Genomic DNA, 19,504 nt, shown 5'->3' on the forward strand with positions numbered 1-19,504 from the left:
CTTCTGTTCCCCAAAGAAAGGCCCCCTACTTCTGCTCCATTTCAATCTTCTTTTCTTATCCCACTGAGTATAAATTGGAGCCTCTTGAGTGGGCATTGCAACTGTGTGGACATTTGCCTCCCTTGGGCAGAGGGAGAGAGAGAGCAGGCGTAAGACCAGCCACCAGCTGTGAATATTGCAGGCAGAGTTCCAACCCCAGAAAACGCAAGGATGGGATCCAAGCTGCAGCTGCCCAGTACAAACAAGCACCAGCCCCCACCTGCAGCTCATTACACCCCCCCCCCCCCGTGAAGCATCCCTCAGCAGCACTGCTGGGCAGGTTGGGGTGGCTAATTTCTATGGTTTAAATCACCAGGTGAAAAGACAACACTAAATCATGGATTTAAATCCAAAAATTCCCTTTGTAATTGAGGTAATCTCTAAATGAGAGTGCATTCCTGGTGTTGCAACTGTAGAAGCACATTGATTTGAAGCAGAATATAACTTTTGCACCAGCCTTTGCCAACCTGGTTCCTTCCAGATGTTTTCAACTCCAGTCAGCCCCAGGCTGGCATGGCCTTGCCAGCTGCAGCTGTGGCAAAGGCTGCTTTATGCAACATGAGAAGGTGCCATCCTGTCTTCAGTAGTGAGCCTCCCACTGTCGTGGGCTTCCGTTTTCCAGCAGGAAATGCCATGAAGGCCACCCTGTTTAGGGAAGTTTTTAATGACTGATGTTTTAATGTATTTTTAATCTTTTGTTGGAAGCTGCCCATAGCGGCTGGGGAAACGCAGCCAGATGGGCGGGGTAATAATAATAATAATAATAATAATAATAATAATAATAATAATAATAATAATAATAATAATAATAATAATAATAATAATATTGGGCCCAGGTGAAACCGAACACACAGTTGTGCCTCTGTGCCCACTAGTAGCCAGGAGGGAGCCAGTTCAGGGGGATTAGAAAGAACACCTTAGAACTGCTGGTAGGTTCAGGAAAGCATTGCTGTTTGATAGATGTAGAATGCCCTTCAGTCTGCTGTATTTCCAAGGTGATGAGGCACAGTTAGGGGGTGGATTTTGGGTGCTGTCTCGGGGTTGCAGAGCGAGAGGCGCAGGCCAGACTGACTGAGCAAATTCTCTGAGAAGTTCTCCTTTGCAGGCCCAGCAGGAAGAGTACCGTTGGCTGAGGAAGAGTACGGTGCTGTTTTTTACGTAGTTAATGATCAATACATCATGAACTTTCTGGTGGGTTGTGCCCCATGTGTGCGCATTTGGATTGTTCTGCCTAAGTCTTGAGTCAGCCTGCATCTTTCTGATTCCATAGCCGTTGGTGATGTTGGACGTAATAAACCATCGCCACAGCTGACCCAAGCAGCAACTGTTGACCAGGCTGTGGGACTAAAATAGTGAACTGCTTGTTGCATACTTTGAGTTCTCTGGAAATAAGCAGGTTGCAGGCTGGGACATGGCCCTCGGGGAGCAGTTTGCGCTGCTGCAGCCACCCCCCCCCCCGCTTTCTTTCCCTGCCCTGGAATCTCCTCTGCTGCTGCCCCCCCCCCAAGACTCTCTTGACTGGTGCCCTACTTAAGTCACTCATTCCTGTGTTGTACACCTGACGCCTCCTTGATCTGAGCATCTTCTGAAGTGGTGGCGTTCCACAAGGAGATAAATAACAAGCCCTTTTCCCTGCGTGCAACTCTGATGCTCTCTCCAGTCAGAAGCAGGAGACCCTGACTATGAGCAGTAAGTTAATGGTCCATTACACCAGCAATTCATGGTGCAACCTGTGGGCAAAACACGAGACTTCTGGATTGCAGTGAAACTAGAAGCTTGTGCAGGGCCCACTTTTATTTATTTATTATTTAAGATCACCCGCCCTGAGACCCCACAGTAATTCTCCCCTGGCCTCCTCGCTGGCCCAAGTAGGACCAATTCAGCCAGCTAGACCTGGGATTATCTAACTGATTTTTGACTTTTGATTTTTATTGTTATTGATGTTTTTATACCGTGTTTTATGCTGCTTTTATAATTGTTTTAAATTTGTTGTTAGCTGCCCTGAGCCGGGTTTTTGAACCAGGAAGGGCGGGGTATAAATAAAAATTTATTATTATTAATTATTATTCCCGTCTCCCTGCCCCACAAGCGTGGCCTGGGGGTGCCTGCATCCAGAGGGCAAACCATTTCAAACCCACCAGCAGCTGTGAAGGAAGACCCGCTCTGGGTGGATGTTGTGGCAGATGCACCAGGTCCAAATATGCATCTGGCAATCCTCTTCCTCCCTCCTCCTGTGGCTCCTCCTCCTGCTTCCTCCCATCTGTGCTGGGCTTTGCCTGCATGGGGAGGGCTCCCGCCTGCCTTTGGCCTTCTGGCTCGCCTTGCCTTTGCATACGGGGTCTCCTGTCCTGAAGGGTTGGCCAGTTAGGGGTCAGGAAAGGTCACACTGGTGCCTCTGCCTGGAAGGAGGCGGCTGCAGAGGCTGCTTGGGCCAGAGGACCCAGGAAGGAGCTTGGTGGGGAGGGGTCCCTCTTGGGCTCTGAGCTTCAGGCTTGGCTGCTGGGGGTCAAGGGGTCTCCCCCTGTGTTGCAGAGTCATGCAGGTGTTCTTGGCTCGTTCTGTTCCATTTGTCCCATCATTCTGCCCGGACGCTGAGGTCCAGCTCCAAGGGCCTTCTGGCAGTTCCCGCATTGCGAGAAGTTACAGGGAACCAGGCAGAGGGCCTTCTTGGTGGTGGCGCCCGCCCTGTGGAACACCCTCCCACCAGATGTCAAAGAGAACAACAACTACCAGACCTTTAGAAGACATCTGAAGGCAGCCCTGTTCAGGGAAGCTTTTAATGTTTAATAGGTTATTGTATTTTAATATTCCATTGGAAGCCGCCCAGAGTGGCTTGAGAAACCCAGCCAGATCGGCGGGGTATAAATAATTAAAGTATTATGATGATTATTATTATATTCCACTTAAATAATAATAATTTAATTTTGACAAAGTAATAATAGTAAATAAATAAGAATAAAAATTACCTTCCGTTTTTTGATGCAGTACAGCTTTCCCGAACGCTGAATTAAAATGAGGCATAGCCACCCCCAGTGTGCGCCTGAGCTGCCTGGGACTTTGAAAATGGCTAGATTCTGCCTTTTGGCTCCATTACCCTGGCCGCTGCTGGGGACAAAGCGCTGGACTCTGTGGACCTGGAGCTCCTGTTGGGGAGCCATCCTAGACCCTTTTGTGTGCAGAGTGAGTGCCGGGCCCTTGAACCCGGAGAGCACCTTCCCCAACAGCCTCTCCTTGGCACCCCAAGCCCAGCTTGCTGCCCCTCTGGACAGCTGCCTGCGGGGTTTCTCTCTCGCTTCCCCTTCCGGCATCCAGGGGCGAACGACTGGAGCTCCCATGCCTGGTAGTTCTCCAGAGAGGCACCCACATTCCTTGTCCCCTTCCTGGGTCGGTGGCCCAGGGAGAGGGTGAGGGGTGTTTGACCTCCTTCCCCTGTGCCACATCCCACCCACGATGGCTTCTGCTGCGGTTGCCCCCTCCCCTCTCCCCCTGCCCCCAATAGCCTAGGCAGCTCCAGGGAAGATCACCTGTGCTAAGAGCCATGTTGGGAGCTGGAGGCGCCCCTTGGAGGCTCCTGGAGGAATTCCGCCCTCTCCCTCTCTCATCGGCTGCTGCCTCTGGGCTTTCCAGGCTGAGCTCTTAAAGCATGAGCCAGGTTCTCCCTGGTGGCCCTCCAGCCAGCCTGGGTTGGGGCCTTTTTCCTGCAGGGAAAAACCCTCCCTCTTTTCTTTCTTTAAACCGCCCTTCCCCACAAGAGGCGTTCTTGAGTGATGCAGAAGTTGTGCAGCGGCTTCATTCTAAGTGCACCCAAGAGTTGAAGGGGTACAAGGCGTGCCGTTTTCCTTGACCCAAAAGGACACGGCGCCTTGTGGGCTGGGCCCTGTGCTCTGCATGTTGAAAGGCCCACTTGCTGGCAAAGGCTCTGGAGGCTTCTGGGCTGGAGAGACAAAGGTGCCACCTTGTGTTTCAGGGAGCCTGGAAGGGCAATTAGGTCAGAGGGGCAGAGTGTCCTGCCTTGTGAAGAAAGCAAAGCTCTACAGAGCTGGACTGGGAAATCCATAGCCCCCCCCCCCAAGTTGCTGTGGGACTCCCATCAGCTCCAGTCAGCAAGGCCGGGGTGGGTGGGAGTTGTCCATCCCTGTAACATCAGGATGCCTGCTGTTTACCTGCCGCTCCTTCAGGGGTAAGGGGGGGGGGCAAGCAGCCTTTGCTTCTCTGCAGGCCAGGCATCATTTTGGAAAGGCAGCCCGTTTGGCCAGGCCTCTTGACTTGCCCAGCAGATAAAGCAAGGGGGCCCCTCCAACAGCAACCAAGCGATACAGCGCTTCTTTGGAGGAATGCTCCTGGCCCCTGGGGCGCCGAGCTGAGCCTTAGAGGAAGCCATATCACAAGGTGTGCTGGGATAATTTCACATGCTGCAGAATAAGTAACTCGGGAGTTTTCTCAGTAGCCCAGAGTAGCTGAACTGAAATGCCCGACTAGGGGGAAGACTGCGAGAAAGTGCAAGTCAGGGCAGTTTAAGGGCTACATTTTATTTGGGAAATGGGAAGGATGGTGGCAAGGTGTTTGGGTGGGGGGCATCCTTTTCAAAGTTAAGTCTATAGCAATGATAGTTCCACAGCATCGGCAGCAATACCACCAGGTCTTGCCCAGGGGAGCTTTGACTTCCGCAGGTGACTTAGAATCACAGCATAGTAGAGATGGAAGGGACCCTGAGAGTCATGTGACCAACCCCCTGCAATGCAGGAAGATGCAGAACGTCCCATATGCGGATTGAACCTCCATGTTCTAACCAGCTGAGCTATCCAGCTTCTTCTAAGGAAGATGCCAGCTCTGTCCCCCTTCCCCCTGTGGTTTTTCACTGGTGGGTGTGAGAGAGGGAGATGCTCTTTATCCCAGGGATCCTGACAAGGTCTTCCCAGCTCTGGATCAGTCTTTGGCCAGCCCTGGTGTCGTCTGACTGGGTTTTGTGTGTCCACTTTCCCCCAGACAGTCCTGCTCTTGCAAATGCTCCAGATCTCTTGTTCTGGGGTGATGGTGGTTCTGCTTCTCTTCCCCAACCCATTGCAGCTTTTGGGGGGGGGCGGGAATCAGGGACCAAAGGGTGTGATGAGGTCCCTTGGGAGGTTTCCTTTGGTGGGCTTCCCCACTGGAGGATTGGCTACTGCATCCTAATTCCCACCACCAGGCCAAACAGCTTCTCAGTCCAGGCTGATGTGTTAATTGCTTCGCTGGGAGCCTGTGGCTTGGCTCACTTATTCGAGTTGTGGGCCAGTGGGTGATATGGCTTCCCTGTTTTGCAGAGCATGAGTGCTTGTCTCCCCACATCACTTGGCCATGGGGCATGAGGCAGACCCTCCAATTCTCTCATTGTGCCTCTTGCTGGCCCTGCTAGAAGCTTCTTGGGCAAGCGAGGGCAGTTCTCCTGGCCCCACTCAGAAGGGGTCCTGGGGAGGCAGAGGTTCTCCCTGCATCGCAATCTGCTTTTCTAATCCCCCCTCCAGGCGAGGGGTGGGTGAGGAGCCCTCCCATCTGGCAAATGGCACCCAAAGTCCCGCCATATGTATGCCGGCATCCCTTGCAGCTGCCCGAGGGAGCTGATTGGCTGGTGGCCTAGTTTGTCCGCCCGCCCTGTGGCCAGGAGGGAGCGTGTCCCAGGATCCGAAGAAAAAGGCTTGGCTGGAGCAGAGTCTGCCCCGTGGGGCTCTGTGGGAAGAGGGACAGGCACCTCTGGAAAGGAGGCCAGGATCACTCCACCCCAAAACACTGGGGAGACGGCGCTCCTTGGGGCAGCCAAACCCAAAGCAGTGGGGCGGCTGCAGGAGGTTCCTGACAGATGCCCCCCCCCCCGCTCTCATAATCCTGACTTTCATTGTTGGCCGTGCATTAAGCACTCAATCTCTTGCCGGCAAAAGTGAAAGCAGATTTAGCCCCTTAATCTGATCTGTTCAGCCCAGCTGCCCCCCCCCCCAGTTCCTTTGGTGGGTGCGGAGGGGCGGACGTTCAAGAGCCAGCAGCGAGATGGGCCCTGGGGCTTCTGTTACAAAGTCATAGAATGACAGAATCATAGCACTGTTGAGTTGGATGGGACCACGAGGGTCATCTAGTCCAACCCCCTGCGGTGCTGGAATCTTGTGGGACTCGAACCCACAACCATGAGATAAAGCGTCTTGTGCTCTGCTGACGGAGCTATCCCAGCTGAGCTACGTGTTGCTGTGCTGAGGCCTCTGGAATTAGCCTGGACCGGACAGTCCGGGGGGGGCACTGGTACTCCTGGGGGGGCAAAGGGTTTATGGTGGGTAGGTCACAAAACCTGCAGGAGGTTTTCATAGGTCCTTTCCCTGATTGGGAGATGACAGGAAGATCCCATTGCAGGATCACATTCATCCAGTGCTTTACCAGCTGCACTGGCTCCCGGTGGAGTCCAGGGTCAGGTTTAAGGTTCTGGTTTTGACCTTTAAAGCCCTCTGTGGCCTAGGACCCATGTACCTACGGGACCGCCTCTCCTGGTGTGTCCCACAGAGGACCTTACGGTCTTCAAATAAAAACATCTTGGAGATCCCGGGCCACAGGGAGGTTAGGCTGGCCTCAACCAGAGCCAGGGCTTTTTCAGCTGTGGCCCCGATCTGGTGGAACACTCTGTCCCAAGAGACCAGGGCCCTGCGGGACTTGACATCTTTCCGCAGGGCCTGCAAGACAGAGCTGTTCCACCAGGCCTTTGGTTTGGACTCAGTCTGACCGTTAGGTTTCCCTCCCCTTATGGTTTTGATCTATGGGCTAATTTTAAAATGAGGCTGCCTTTTAAATTGCATTTTAACCTGTATTTTAAATTGTCCCCTCCCCTTATTATGTTTTTATTGTACATTTACTGGTGTTTACTGGCCAGGGAGGGCAGGGTATAAATAAAGATTTATTTATTTATTTATTGTTATTATTGTTGTTGTTGTTGTTGTTGTTGTTGTTGTTGTGGCAGTTGCAGGTGATGCAGCCTCTTCAGTCTGCCTTGCGTGTGTTGCTCTGCCTGCTTTTGGTTCGGGGGTGGTGGTGGTCGTTGCTTTCCATTTTTGCCCAGGACTTAGATAGGGAGGAGGTTGGGGAGTCTGTTCTGTATAACACTTTTACCCAGGTTTAGAAACTGAGGCAGGAAAGCTAGGAGCTGAAGGGCACCTTAAACCTATGGGCGCCACAAAAGTGCGCTTTTTATAACAAGAACACAAAGCTGAAAATGAATGAACTGCACCTAAAATCCTATGTTCATTTTTCATATGGTCCAGTCCTCATCTGAAGACTGGAAAAAGCAAAGCCATATTTCCGCTGCCCACCACCCTAATATTCTTGTGAGGGTCCCTTCTCCAGTGGGGAGGCAGAAGAAAGGCCCCCCTTTCCCTTTTTTTTAAAAAAAGATATTTATTAAGATTTTCAAAATATTACAAAATAAAAAAATAAAAATACAAAATAAAAATAGTTAAAAACAATTCAGTCTTTCAATCACTTATCTTTCATTTGCTTATTTCCCGGACCTCCTCACGCCTCCCTTTTCTGTATTCCAATTCAGTTTGTTAGTTCAGCAAATCCCTCCCCTCTTTGTTTATCCTAGTCTTCAATCTTAAAGTATTGTAACATTAGTTTTTTACCTATTAATAGTCCATTTTTTCATATTCCCTTATAACATTACAGCTAGAAACCACTTAGTTTCTATCCAACATCATTCTAACATTCATTAATTTTACAGAAAGGTCTCCCTTTCCTTCCAGCAGTGGCCGTTTTACTCTGAAATCTTAGGCGCAGTACTGTGCCCAGAGCTCAGAAACTGCTCGCATTAATGAAATTCCCTCTTGCAAAACACACCTAGAACAAGGGGAGTTTTGAACGCTTCTTTTACTCCCTCCTCCAGTTAGGATTAGCACTGTGTAATAGAATAAAATGTAAAACAAACAGGCAAGGGTCTTCTCAGCCAAGGTGGTTCCTTCTAGGGCATGGGTAGGCAACCTAAGGCCCGGGGGCCAAATCTGGCCCCATCGCCTTCTAAATCCGGCCCGCGGATGGTCCAGGAATCAGTGTGCTTTTACATGAGTAGAATGTGTGCTTTTATTGAAAATGCATCTCTGGGTTATTTGTGGGGAATAGGAATTTGTTCATTTTTATTTTCAAAATATAGTCCGGCCCCCACAAGGTCTGAGGGACAGTGGACCCGGCCCCCCTCCTGAAAAAGTTTTCTGGCCCTTGTTCTAGGGCCCTATTTTTTTCAAATACCTGGACTCGAAAGGAAGGTGTTTTCCTCAGCATTCCGTCTGATTTCCTGCTGCTCCCAGAGGCAGCGTGGTGCCATCTTGGTCAGAGGCTCCCCATGCACAAAGGCCCGATGCCCAGATTTAGTAGGCCTGCAGGGAGGTCAAGGGATAAGCCAATTGACCTGGGCAGCATAAAAAGCTTGGAGAAGGCGTTGGACGGTGCACGGGAGCCCAGGCAGCGCTGCTTCCCTGGGAAATCAGGCTCTGTCCTGTATCTTGGAACGTGACCCAACTTTGTGACGTGCGCAGCGTCTCAACCGGTCAAGTCCATGTTCTTGCTTACCAAGCCAGTGGGTGAAGCCCAAGCTAGTGGGCACCTGCCTGCCCTGTTGCTCTGTTAACGGCCTCTGACTCTGGGGTGGAATTTGGGGATCAGGACCCAGAATTAAAGGAGCCTCTCGATGCAGCCCCAGGAATCAAGCCAGCCTCTCTTCCGCCATGCCAAGCCTGCTTTCTTGGGCGCTCATTTGGGGGCGGGATTAGGAGGGGAGGAGCCAGCAGCCCTTAAGCGGCTTATCAGCTGTTAAATGAAACTCCCTGGAGTGGGGGGGGGGGTTGGAGGTTGTGAGGGAGCCCCTTCCTGCTGTGCTTTGCAAGGCTGAGGTCAGCAGAATTCCTCTGGCCAAGCACCACCTTCAGGCGGGCCATGCCCCTTCCCTCCCCTTATTGACCAGATTGATGAAGAGGGTGCTTGCTAAAGGCCAGGTTGGTGCCAGTCCTGGGTGAGGCCCCGCCCAGGGGTGCCCCTTCCACGAGCCAAAGCATTGGAGTTGGGCTGGCAGGGGAGAAGCTGGGCTGACCCACGGGGCCCTCTCTGCCCAGAAGAAGCCACCTCTCTCCTGCCCAGTGGGACTTCTTGGGGGGGCAGTGGGGGGGTCGTTTGGCACCCCTGCTTCCATTTGCTCTCCTTGCAGCTTCAGGCAGCAGAGGGGCTTTCCTTGGGGCATGGAGGGTTGGCGTCAGGCCCCCCAGATTTCGGCCCTGGAGCCTTCTGGGGCTATGTCTCGTTGGGGCTTCCCTGGACAGGCTGTGGTGGGAGGGGGCTTTTGTCCTTGTGCCTTGGGGGAAAGGGGAGGCTGGGCTGGGTGGCCTTTGGGGTGATCCTGCAGCCACCCGGCTCTTCTGAGGCTCTCCCCACTCCATTCATCCGCCCCATAGGCAGCATTATTGTCTCTGCCGGCTGTCCTCAGGGAAACAGCCCTGAAGCCAAGCCGCTCTCTGAGGCAGGAGGTCCAGCTTTCTGCCTGGCAGTGCTTCTCCTGAAACACAGTCCCCTCTCCTGGCAGAGGGAGGTGGTCCTGAGCAGTGCCCCCACCTCTTGCATCAGATCAGTCTTCGTCCTTGGGGGGATCCTGGGGGCAGAGTCCCTGGCTTGGTGACCCCGTCCAGGCGCCCTCCCGGCTTGGAGGGGGGCCGAGTGGGGCTCCAGCCCTTTGTCCTTCCTGGCACCGGAGGCTGGCTGCTCTGCCTGTGCCCTCTCTGCTTTGGGGTTCCAGAGGGCATGAGGGGAGCCCTGCTTTCTCCCTGTGATTCCCCTGTGTGCCTAGAGATGCTCTCAGCCCTGCCTCCTGATTGGCTGAGGAGGCGGGAGGTGAGGCTTTATGACATGCCTGGGAGTTTGCCAGCCCCTTTCCTAGGGCAGCCCTCCCTGAACCGCGTGGCCAGTGGGGCTGGTGCTGGCGCTGGCCCAGACACCTGTCCAGGTGAAAGGGGGGCTTTGTCCGGTGACCCCTAACTTGCTCCCATCCCTCTCCTCCTTGCCTGTGTGCAATGGCCAGTGTGATGCCCCTGGTGGCGAAGTGGGTGCCTGCAGGCAGAGGAGCGGAGCGGGGACTGGCAAGGCCTGCAAGGCCGTCTCCCACTTGCTGCCCTGCAGAAGCAGCTTCCTTTGCAAAAGGCAGAGAGGACGGTCTCTCACTGGGGGGGCCGAGGGCGAGTCTGACATGCACAGCTTGCTCTGGGGCCCCTGGACTTTGCGGGCTTCCACCCTCCCTTTGTGCCTTTGTGCTCAAGTCATGCAAAGCTTTGGGCATATTCTCTCTGCCCCTTTGAAATGAGGCCACTGGGGAAAGCTGAAGTCTGACTCAGCCTGGGGGGGGGTGTCCTTTGGCCTTTGCCTGGGTGAAGTGCAGGCTCAGCCACCGTGGAGCCCCTTGGACAAACCGGAGGGGAGGGGCTGTGTGCAGGTGGAGGCCAGGGAGTCTCCTGCTGGGGTGGGAGAGGAGCTCTGGTAATGTCCCTCCACCCCACCTGTCTGGGAGCTGTGGGGTGCAGCAGCTACTATTTGGTGATGCTCTTGAATTAGTTTCTTTTTCTGCTCCTCCACCCCATTTTCTCTGGCGCAAGGATGAGGCTGGTTGAGTGGAATGGAAGTGAAGCCTGTCCCTTTCGCCATGGGATGGGCTTTAGTCAGGCTTGGCCAAAACCCCCAGTGTGATTTGTTCTGCAAAGCGCGGGGGGCGGGGGGAACCTCCTGCCTCTGGGCCAGATTTGGCCCACCAAGCCTTCCCCTTATCGCTGGAGTATTTTACACCTGTCTCACGGTTCTGTCATCTGCTGCCAGGAAGTTACAGCTCCAATACTTTCCCCAAACCACACCAGACATTGCTTGTGGCATCCGGTGTGGGGCAGGGAGAGAGCTGGCTGGCTGGCTGGACTTCAGTCCCCCTGGGTCCCTCCTCCCTCTCATGGGTCAACCCACCGCCCGCCCGTCTCTGCAATCACCTGACGTCAAGTGACGGAGGGAGGTGGGCCCTGGCCCCCTTCCAAATGTGGTTTCTGCAGGGGGCGGAGATGGAGATTTGGCCTGTCAGGCCAGCCAGGTTTGCTGCCCTTGCCGTAGAGCAACAGGGGCTGAGGCTTCATGGCGGGACATGTGTTTGGTGCGCTGAGGTCTTGGGCTCAGTCCTGGGCACCCGAGGCCTCGCCTTTGGGGCAGGGCTTGGAACCGCTTTCCTCCCGTAAGCTCCCTGGCGAACAACACCTCCCTCCCTTCTTCCTGCAGTTGGGGCATGGCCGTCAATGTATATTCCACTTCTGTGACGAGCGAGAACCTGAGTCGCCATGACATGCTTGCGTGGGTCAACGACTCCCTGCAGCTCAACTACACCAAGATCGAGCAGCTGTGCTCAGGTAATGGGCAGCGGGGGGCAGAAGGGGCGGTGATGGGGTGGGGCGGGTAGCCTTGAACCATCAGTGGTTTGGGGCGTAGGGAGAAGCAGGGACCTTGACTGCTGTGCTGGGATCCAGAGGTGTGAGTCTGCGTGGAAGAAGCCAATTTCTGTGCCCTTTCCCTTGGCAGGGGCTGCCTATTGCCAGTTCATGGACATGCTGTTTCCAGGCTGCATCCACCTGAGGAAGGTGAAGTTCCAGGCCAAGCTGGAGCACGAGTTCATCCACAACTTCAAGGTGCTGCAGGCTGCCTTCAAGAAAATGGGTGTGGACAAGGTGGGTCTCTGGAAGGCAGGAGGCGTGGGAGGGGGCTTGCCTTGGGCTCCCACTGGCATGGCCCTGGAGCTGGGTGTCAGGGGTGGAGGCAGAGGTCTACGAGAAGCCTTTGGCTCCAGTCGGCAGCCTTGGCTCCGTTTCCCAGAGGCTGGGCACCCTTGGCTTGCATGTGGGATTTTTGTCCGTATGAATAAAGACCATGGGTTTGACCAACAACGTTTGTAGTGTTCCCAAAGCAAAGGAAGGATTGAACTCTGATTAACGAGGCTTCACCAAGGATTGGACTCTGATTAACGAGGCTTCACCCCTCGGCCCAGGTCATTTTATTCACAAAAGAACTTTTTACACATTGTTCGTAAGAACCAATCAGATTTCCTCTGAGCATTTCAACAAACCCCATGTGGGACAAAGTTAAAAGTTAAAACTACAAAGAGCTAATTTGAGCATGCATACATATCTGAGAGTAAATAAAACAGGACTAGAGGAGGAATGCATTCAGCAAAACCCCGGAGGTCATAAACAAGCAGTAAACATAAGGGGAAGGATGGCAAGGAAGATAGGTATCTTTATCACCTTCATGTGAAACTGTTTCCTGGCCCTAAGATTAACAAAACCAAGGAAGGGTATATCAAAGAAGCTACCTACTATCTTTATGGCCCAGGATGCCTGGTGAACAACCGGCCTGTGTTTAGAATGCTGATAGGTGCCTGTCAGGCAGAGAAATAGGACAGAGACGCAGAGGCGTGGATTGAGCAGAAATCAGATCAAAATGGTTCACCCAGTCAACGCAAGGCTTTCATTGCTGACACAAGTGGCTTGCTCCATATTTTTTATAATTCCTCATAGCAATCCCACCTGATCACTACAAACATTTATGGCTCTGAGGTTCTGTGAGTGACCAGGTATCTCTTAATGATCTCCTTCCCTCTCTCCTGGACTTGTTGCAGATCATCTCAGTGGAGAGGTTGGTGAAGGGGAAGTTCCAGGACAACTTTGAGTTCATTCAGTGGTTTAAGAAATTCTTTGACGCCAACTACGATGGGAAGGAGTACAACCCGCTACTGGCGAGGCAAGGCCAGGAGGTGGCGCCTTCTCCAAACCCAGGTGATCAGATCTTCAACAAACTCAAGAAACCCATTGGCACTGCAGGTAATGTCGCTAGAGCCAGCGGGCACCCCAGGATCCGGCCTTCAGCATGACCGTGGCACCCCGGCATCCAGCTTGGCAACTCCTGGGGCACTGGGGGGAGGGCGGAAGGAGAGCCCACCTCCCTTGGCGTGGGAGGCAGGATCCTGCTGTGCAGCCTAGGGACCCAGAAAGCCGCCTTATCCTGAGTCAGACCCGCTGGTCTGTGCTGGGAGGAATTCCAGGCAGGGAGCGCGTCCCCAGCCCTGCCCAGGATTGAACCAGAGGCGGGTCTGAAAGGAGGGGGAGCAAACAGGGTCCGACAGCAGAGACAAGTCCTCTGGGCATTCCAGATCCAACCAACTCAGATTCCAGGTGACCTTAGAAAAGAGCGTGATTGAGAAACTTGCCACCACTTCAGGCCTGTGAAATGTAGCCACCAGGCACTGTTCTGGCAAAGGGGTTTTCTGCTCGTAAAAGTCGACGATACGAACATAACCATAGAATCATAGAATCATAGAGTTGGAAGAGACCCCAAGGGCCATCGAGTCCAACCCCCTGCCAAGCAGGAAACACCATCAGAGCACTCCTGACATATGGCTGTCAAGCCTCTGCTTAAAGACCTCCAAAGAAGGAGACTCCACCACACTCCTTGGCAGCAAATTCCACTGTCAAACAGCTCTTACTGTCAGGAAGTTCTTCCTAATGTTTAGGTGGAATCTTCTTTCTTGTGTGCACTGACTTATTAAAGAGAGTGAGTTGCAACCATTTCTCATAAGGGGGTCTCCAGACCCCTCAGCAGTCCTGGCTCCCCTTCCGCAGACGTGCTGCGGCCTCTGGGCTGGACGCAGCATGGCGGAAGAGTAGCTTTGCTTCTTCCTGGACCAGGGCTTTCCTCTTCTGTTAGCGCAGCCTAACACAGCATTAGCCTCTGGGGTCCGCGTAGCCCTGTGGGTCGGTCGTGCCAGCAGGGCTCAGCCTGCTTCCTCCCGAGGAAACGACCCCTCTCAGCTTGCCGCTGTGCTTAAGCGAATGGGGCCTGGCTGCTTTGCATGCTGCAACCTGTCTCACACAGGAATCTCTGTGGAATCTGGCTGCTCTTCTCGGAAGACGTTCAGAGCCGCCTTTGCCTTTGGGGGTGGGGGCTGTGGCGCCCAGGCCTGGCCTGCTCAGAGCTGCTCTTCCCCCTCCTCAGAAACTTGCACAGCACAGCCCTTCCTGTTCTCCCTTTGGAGTGAGCCTCACATGCCCATTTCCCAGAGGAGGCAGGTTGAGGGTGGTGGCTGCTGCAAAGCCACACGATGCCCTGCCCTCGTAGGCTCAGAGCTGGCTGGGTCTGGGGGCTCCTCAGTCCTCGCCTGTCCCATGTTTCCCTTCTCTGCTTCCTGGGAGGCTGGAAGAGGTTTGTGTGCCCAAGGCTGCTCAGGGAACCCCACAGCTTTTGAGAGGGGATTGGTGTGGCGTTCCCAAAGCAAAGGAAGGATTAGACTCTGATTAATAAAATACACACAGAGGCTTGACCAGCAAGACTCTGGGAGGAGTGCGTGTAATAAGAATTCCTGTCCACCCTCTGGCCCAGGTCGTTTTATTCACAAAAGAACTTTTTACACAGTGTTCGTAAGGAACAATCAGATTTCCTCTGAGCATTTCAAAAACCCCATGTGGGACAAAGTTAAAAGTTAAAACTACAGAGAGCTACAAAAATTAAAAGTTAAAACTACAAAAACTACGAATTTCCTACTAGAGCATGCATATGTAATTCAGATTAAATAATAGAGGAAGCAAAGAGGAATGATTTTAGGAAACTCTGGAGGTCATAATCAGCAGTAAACAGGAGAGGAAGGATAGGTAGTATTTTCCATCTTCTTGTGAACGATTAACAAATTACATCAAAGCTACCTACTATCTTTATGTACTGAGGCTGCCCGAGGAAGCAACTGGCCTGTGTTTCAGAATGCTTATACGTGCCTGTCAGGCGTAGAGAAAGCAAATGGCAGAGGTGCAGAGGCTTGTGGGATTCGATCAGAAATTATTGTCAATGACTCAAACCCAGTCAAGGCAATGCTTTCATGGCTGACACAATGGCTTGCTTCATTTTTCATAATTCCTCATAGCAATCCCACCTGACCCCCACACTCTGGATATTTGCACCCCTACAGATTGGAACCTGGGTGGCAGCACCCAGAGCCCGCTTCCTCTCCACCTTTCAAGGCCTGTTAGCAGAGATGCCCCCTCCCCTCTCCAGGGCCTGGTCTCCCCCTGGCCTTTTCCGGAAGAAGGGACTCTGACGAGGGGTGATAAAAGAGGTCCCCCTGCTCCCCAGCCACCCTCCCTGAGCCAGGAAGGGGATACCTAAGTCACAAAATGGAACACACACTCAGAAGCTCTGGGTGAGCAGGCTGTGGAGCCCAGAGGGTGGCAGAGGGTTGGCCTGACCCTGGTTGCAGCAACCAGCTTCCTTCCTGTTGGAGCTTCCACTTGAAGGGGACAGCCCCCCCCCAGGTGCGGCTTGTTCCCCAGAGGGTGAATCGCAGGCCCCAGGTGAATGGGGTGAGCTCCGGCATTGATGTGATGAGTCCAGAGAGGAGCCCAGAAAGAGGGGGGGGGGTCCCCAGGGCCGCCCTGCATGTCTCTCCCTAGCGGGGCTCGCTTGCTTTGCTCTGCGGTGGCAGCAACACCCGCTGGGCGGCTGGCTGGGGGCACAGCTCTTCCCTGCATGTGTGTAGCTTGACGCTGCTGCCCTGTGATGGTGGGCATGGTGGGAGGAAAAGCCTCTCTGCTCTGGGGGTGGGGGGAGAGAATTATTTGGCCTTGACTCCCAGGGAGGCAGGAAGAAGGGGGACCCAGAGCCAGGGCCCCTGCCAAGCTGTCACTTTCTGCGCTGGTGCAGAGCACCCATGGGATCTGGATTTCAGCCAGTCCCTCCACCCACACTCTGCACCCTAAGTGGCCATCTCTCCTCCCTCCCTCCCTCCCTCCCTCCCTCCCTCCCTCTCCCTGTCCAATCCACCTCTGGGACTCCAGCTGCACACGGTCTTCTTGCAGGCCTCACTCAGGCACACGCCCTGGCAGAAGCAGACGGGACTGATTGCCAGGAGACTCCTGAGTAACTTCCATTTCTCTTTCTCTCTCTCTGGCTTCTTTGCACAGTCCCACAGCGAACCTCCCCCACAGGCCCCAAGAACTTGCAGAATCCGGCCCGGCTGAACGTCGCTCCCAGCAATATTGTACGGAAAAACCCTCCCTTGGCCCGGAATGGGGGCAGCGAAGCAGATGCACAGATCCTGGAGCTTAACCAGCAGGTATGGAGCAGGGAAGGGGACGTGGGTGGCACTGTGGGTTAAAGCACAGAGCCTAGGGCTTGCCGATCAGAAGGTCGGTGGTTCAAATCCCCACAACGGGGTGAGCTCCCCTTGCTCGGTCCCTGCTCCTGCCAACCTAGAACTTCGAAAGCACATCATCAAAGGGCAAGTAGATAAATAGGTACTGCTCTGGCAGGAAGGTCAACGGCGTTTCCGTGCGCTGCTCTGGTTCGCCAACAGCGGCTTAGTCCTGCTGGCCACATGACCCGAAAGCTGTACGCCGGCTCCCTTGGCCAGTAAAGCGAGATGAGCGCCGCAACCCCAGAGTCGGCCATGACTGGACCTAATGGTCAGGGGTCCCTTTACATTTACCTTTATGGGGCAGGGATGGGGCAGAAGGGCTTTGAGCTTTGCAGAGGCTGCTTTTCCTGACTTGGATATTGGGGGGCCTTGTTACTGTCAATCCAAACCGGGTCAATGAATGCCCACCAGTCACCCCACTTTAAAGAGCAGGTCAAGGGACCGTGCAGCCACGTGGGTCAGGCCTGTGATGCCCTGAAGCAGCCCCATGTCTGTTGTCCTGAGCTGGACTCACCCAGGTGGTCTCGGCAGCGCCTGCCTCTTCCTTCCAGCAGCTGGGAAAGGGGCCACGCAGCCGCCCTCTCCGTTTGGCCCCGTGGCTCTTGGGGCCCGGGGGAAGCCAGAGCAAGCCGCCTCCAGAGTGCTGCTTTAAGGCAGGGAGAGAGTCTAGAGGCAGGAGGTGTGGAGAATTGGGGGCTCTGGCGGGAGGTGCATCCTTAGATGCCGGGAGAGCAAAGATGTCTCTGGCAAGTGAGCCAGGATCCCTCAGGGTTCACTGGCCCAAAGAGAGGTGGGGAGGGAGGCTGAAAGAACCAGGCAGAGGGTCTTCTTGGCAGTGGCACCCTCCCTGTGGAACGCCCTCCCGTCAGATACCGAGATAAATAACCATCCAACTTTTGGAAGACATCTGAAGGCAGCCCTGTATCGGGAGGTTTTTCAGTGTTTGATATTTTATTACGTTTTCATGTGTTGGAAGTCGCCCAGAGTGGCTGGGGCAACCCAGCCAGGTGGGCAGGATAGAAATAATAAAAGGTCATCCTCATTATTTTATTTTATTTTATTTTTATTTACCTACCTACCATGAGTATGGTGATCTGAAAGAGAAGTCGTGTTTTTTCAAAACACACACAAATTGGGCGGGGGGGGGGGGGAGAGAAGAACCTAAGCAGAGGCTGCTGGGTCCGGCCAAAGGGGACCCATCTAGGTCTCACTTTGGCCAAGCAGGGTTGACACCCCCTTGGCTGAGGCTGACCCTGTGGGACAAAAGGCAGAGGGTCTTCTCGGCAGTGGCCCCCTCCCTGTGGAACGCCCTCCCTTCAGATGTCAAGGAGATAAAGAATTACACAACTTTTAGAAGACATCTGAAGGCAGCCCTGTATCGGGAGGTTTTTGACGCTTGATGTTTTATGTTTTTAGATATGCTATAAGCCACCCACAGTGGCTGGGGAAACCCAGCCAGATGAGTGGGGTATTATTATTATTATTGTTGTTGTTGTTGTTGTTGTTGTTGTTGTTGTTGTGTGAACTTTTTGAAACACACCTGTGTGAGTCTGGGGAAGAAGAGCAGCCCTTTGTCTTCCTTTCGCTGCCTCCCCAGAGCAAAGGGCATCTCCCCCAGCTCCCTGCAAGGTCTGCGCAGGCCGTGCCCTTGGCCTTGTTCTCGGCTGTGGCAGGAGGGGCTGCTGGGGTTGGCGCCCCCTTGCCGGCCCTGGCTCACCTTGCCCGTTCTCTCCCCGGGGCGGGGGCAGTTGGTGGACCTGAAGCTGACGGTGGACGGGCTGGAGAAGGAGCGCGACTTCTACTTCAGCAAACTGCGGGACATTGAGCTGATCTGCCAGGAGCACGAGAGCGAGAACAGCCCCATCATCTCAGGCATCATCGGCATCCTGTATGCCACGGAGGTGGGTGCCAGCCGGGGGCGGCAGCTGCCCGTGCCCCAGCCCTGGCCGCCGCCGCTGCTGCTCTTGGAGGGAGGTGGGAGCAGCCCTGGCCGATGAGCCTGGCGGGGGGGGGGGCGCCCACTTGGCCCCGCCTGTGTCTCACTCCTTCTCCCCGGTCCTTGCAGGAAGGCTTTGCCCCCCCAGAGGACGAGGAGCTGGACGAGCAGCACCCGGAGGACCAGGATGAATACTAGCTGGGCCCCCGCCCTTGTGCGCTTGCTCGCTGCCCCACCATGACCGACCGCCCCACACTCCTCACAGGCCATGGACATTTACGGTTTTGCATTGTACAGCCTCCTCCTGCACAGTCACACATTATAACAGGTTTCTACCGACCCGAGAGGCCCGCGGTGCTTTCTGTGCGTTCCGCAGATCCCGTGGGAAGCCCACGACTACCTGGTAAACAAGCGTCCCTAGAGAGGAGACCAGCGCTGTAAATAGGCCTGCGGTGGGGCAAGATGCTGGGTCCGGTGCCCCGGGCTCTGGCCCCCCACCCCGCTCCCATCCCACCCCATCTTCCTTATTTATTGAATAATTTTATTCTTTCTCCAGTTGTCTTGGGTGTGAGCGCTCCCCATCCCTTGTATTATATTGAGAGACAAATTCTTTGTATATTTTTCCGTACTGGATTTCACTTGCACTTTGCCTGTTGTGTTTGTGCGGAGCCAAGCTCTGGCACCCCCTCCCGGCTTGGGGGAGTTTTGGGGGTGTGCGAGCCGGGGGGGCCAAGCCCAGCACTGGAGGCTTGCTAATTTGGGGGTGGGGGGTGGGAGGAGGAGAGGGCTTGGACTTGGAATATTTATTTATTGGGGTTACTTTAATGAGGCTGCTGAGAATGTGGCTTTTCCAGCTGCTCTGTCTGACATATCAAGTGGGTTGAGGGCAGGAGAACTTCATAGATGGCTGCCTTCCTCTGCCAGGAGCTTCATGGGCGGAGGGGTGACCCGGGGACATGGCAGCCTTGCAGTTGGGAAGAGAAGGGTGGACAGGAGCTCTCCCCCCGGCCCCCAGAACCATCTGTTTCTCATAAGCATCTCTTTGGTTTGAGTTCCACCTCTTGCCCTTGGGACGCCCACCATTGGGAGGGGCTCAGGGCTTTGCCTGCTCCCCCCAGTTGTGGCCCCCCAAGGTTTTAGTTCATGCTGTTTTGACAAGATTGCCACACAAACTCTGCCTTGGCCTGTTCCTCGTTTTGCATTGCCTGTTTGATCACAGACACCGGTGTGCAAAGCCTGCATCTGTGTTGCGTTTTATTTAAAATAAAAGTTGTGTGGTTCGAGAA

At 54.2% G+C, this 19,504-nt stretch overlaps 1 protein-coding gene across 4 annotated transcripts in view; it reads left to right on the forward strand.

Annotated features, from left to right (window-relative positions):
* MAPRE3 (microtubule associated protein RP/EB family member 3) overlaps positions 1–19,504 on the forward strand; it is a 37,595-nt gene extending 18,091 nt beyond the window's left edge. For 2 of the 4 annotated variants that reach the window (XM_081188761.1, XM_081188763.1), the window contains exons 2-7: positions 11,332–11,459; positions 11,629–11,774; positions 12,722–12,923; positions 16,050–16,201; positions 18,031–18,183; positions 18,348–19,504. In XM_081188761.1, the coding sequence (XP_081044887.1) occupies positions 11,332–11,459; positions 11,629–11,774; positions 12,722–12,923; positions 16,050–16,201; positions 18,031–18,183; positions 18,348–18,416 (850 nt within the window). In that variant the 3' untranslated portion in view covers positions 18,417–19,504. Of the gene's footprint in view, positions 1–9,950; positions 10,031–11,331; positions 11,460–11,628; positions 11,775–12,721; positions 12,924–16,049; positions 16,202–18,030; positions 18,184–18,347 lie in introns of those variants that run through there. The other 2 variants (XM_081188764.1, XM_081188762.1) reach the window with 2 other exon arrangements.

This window comes from Podarcis bocagei (genome assembly GCF_964188305.1).
Source record: "Podarcis bocagei genome assembly, chromosome: 3".
Taxonomy (NCBI): Eukaryota; Metazoa; Chordata; class Lepidosauria; order Squamata; family Lacertidae; genus Podarcis; species Podarcis bocagei.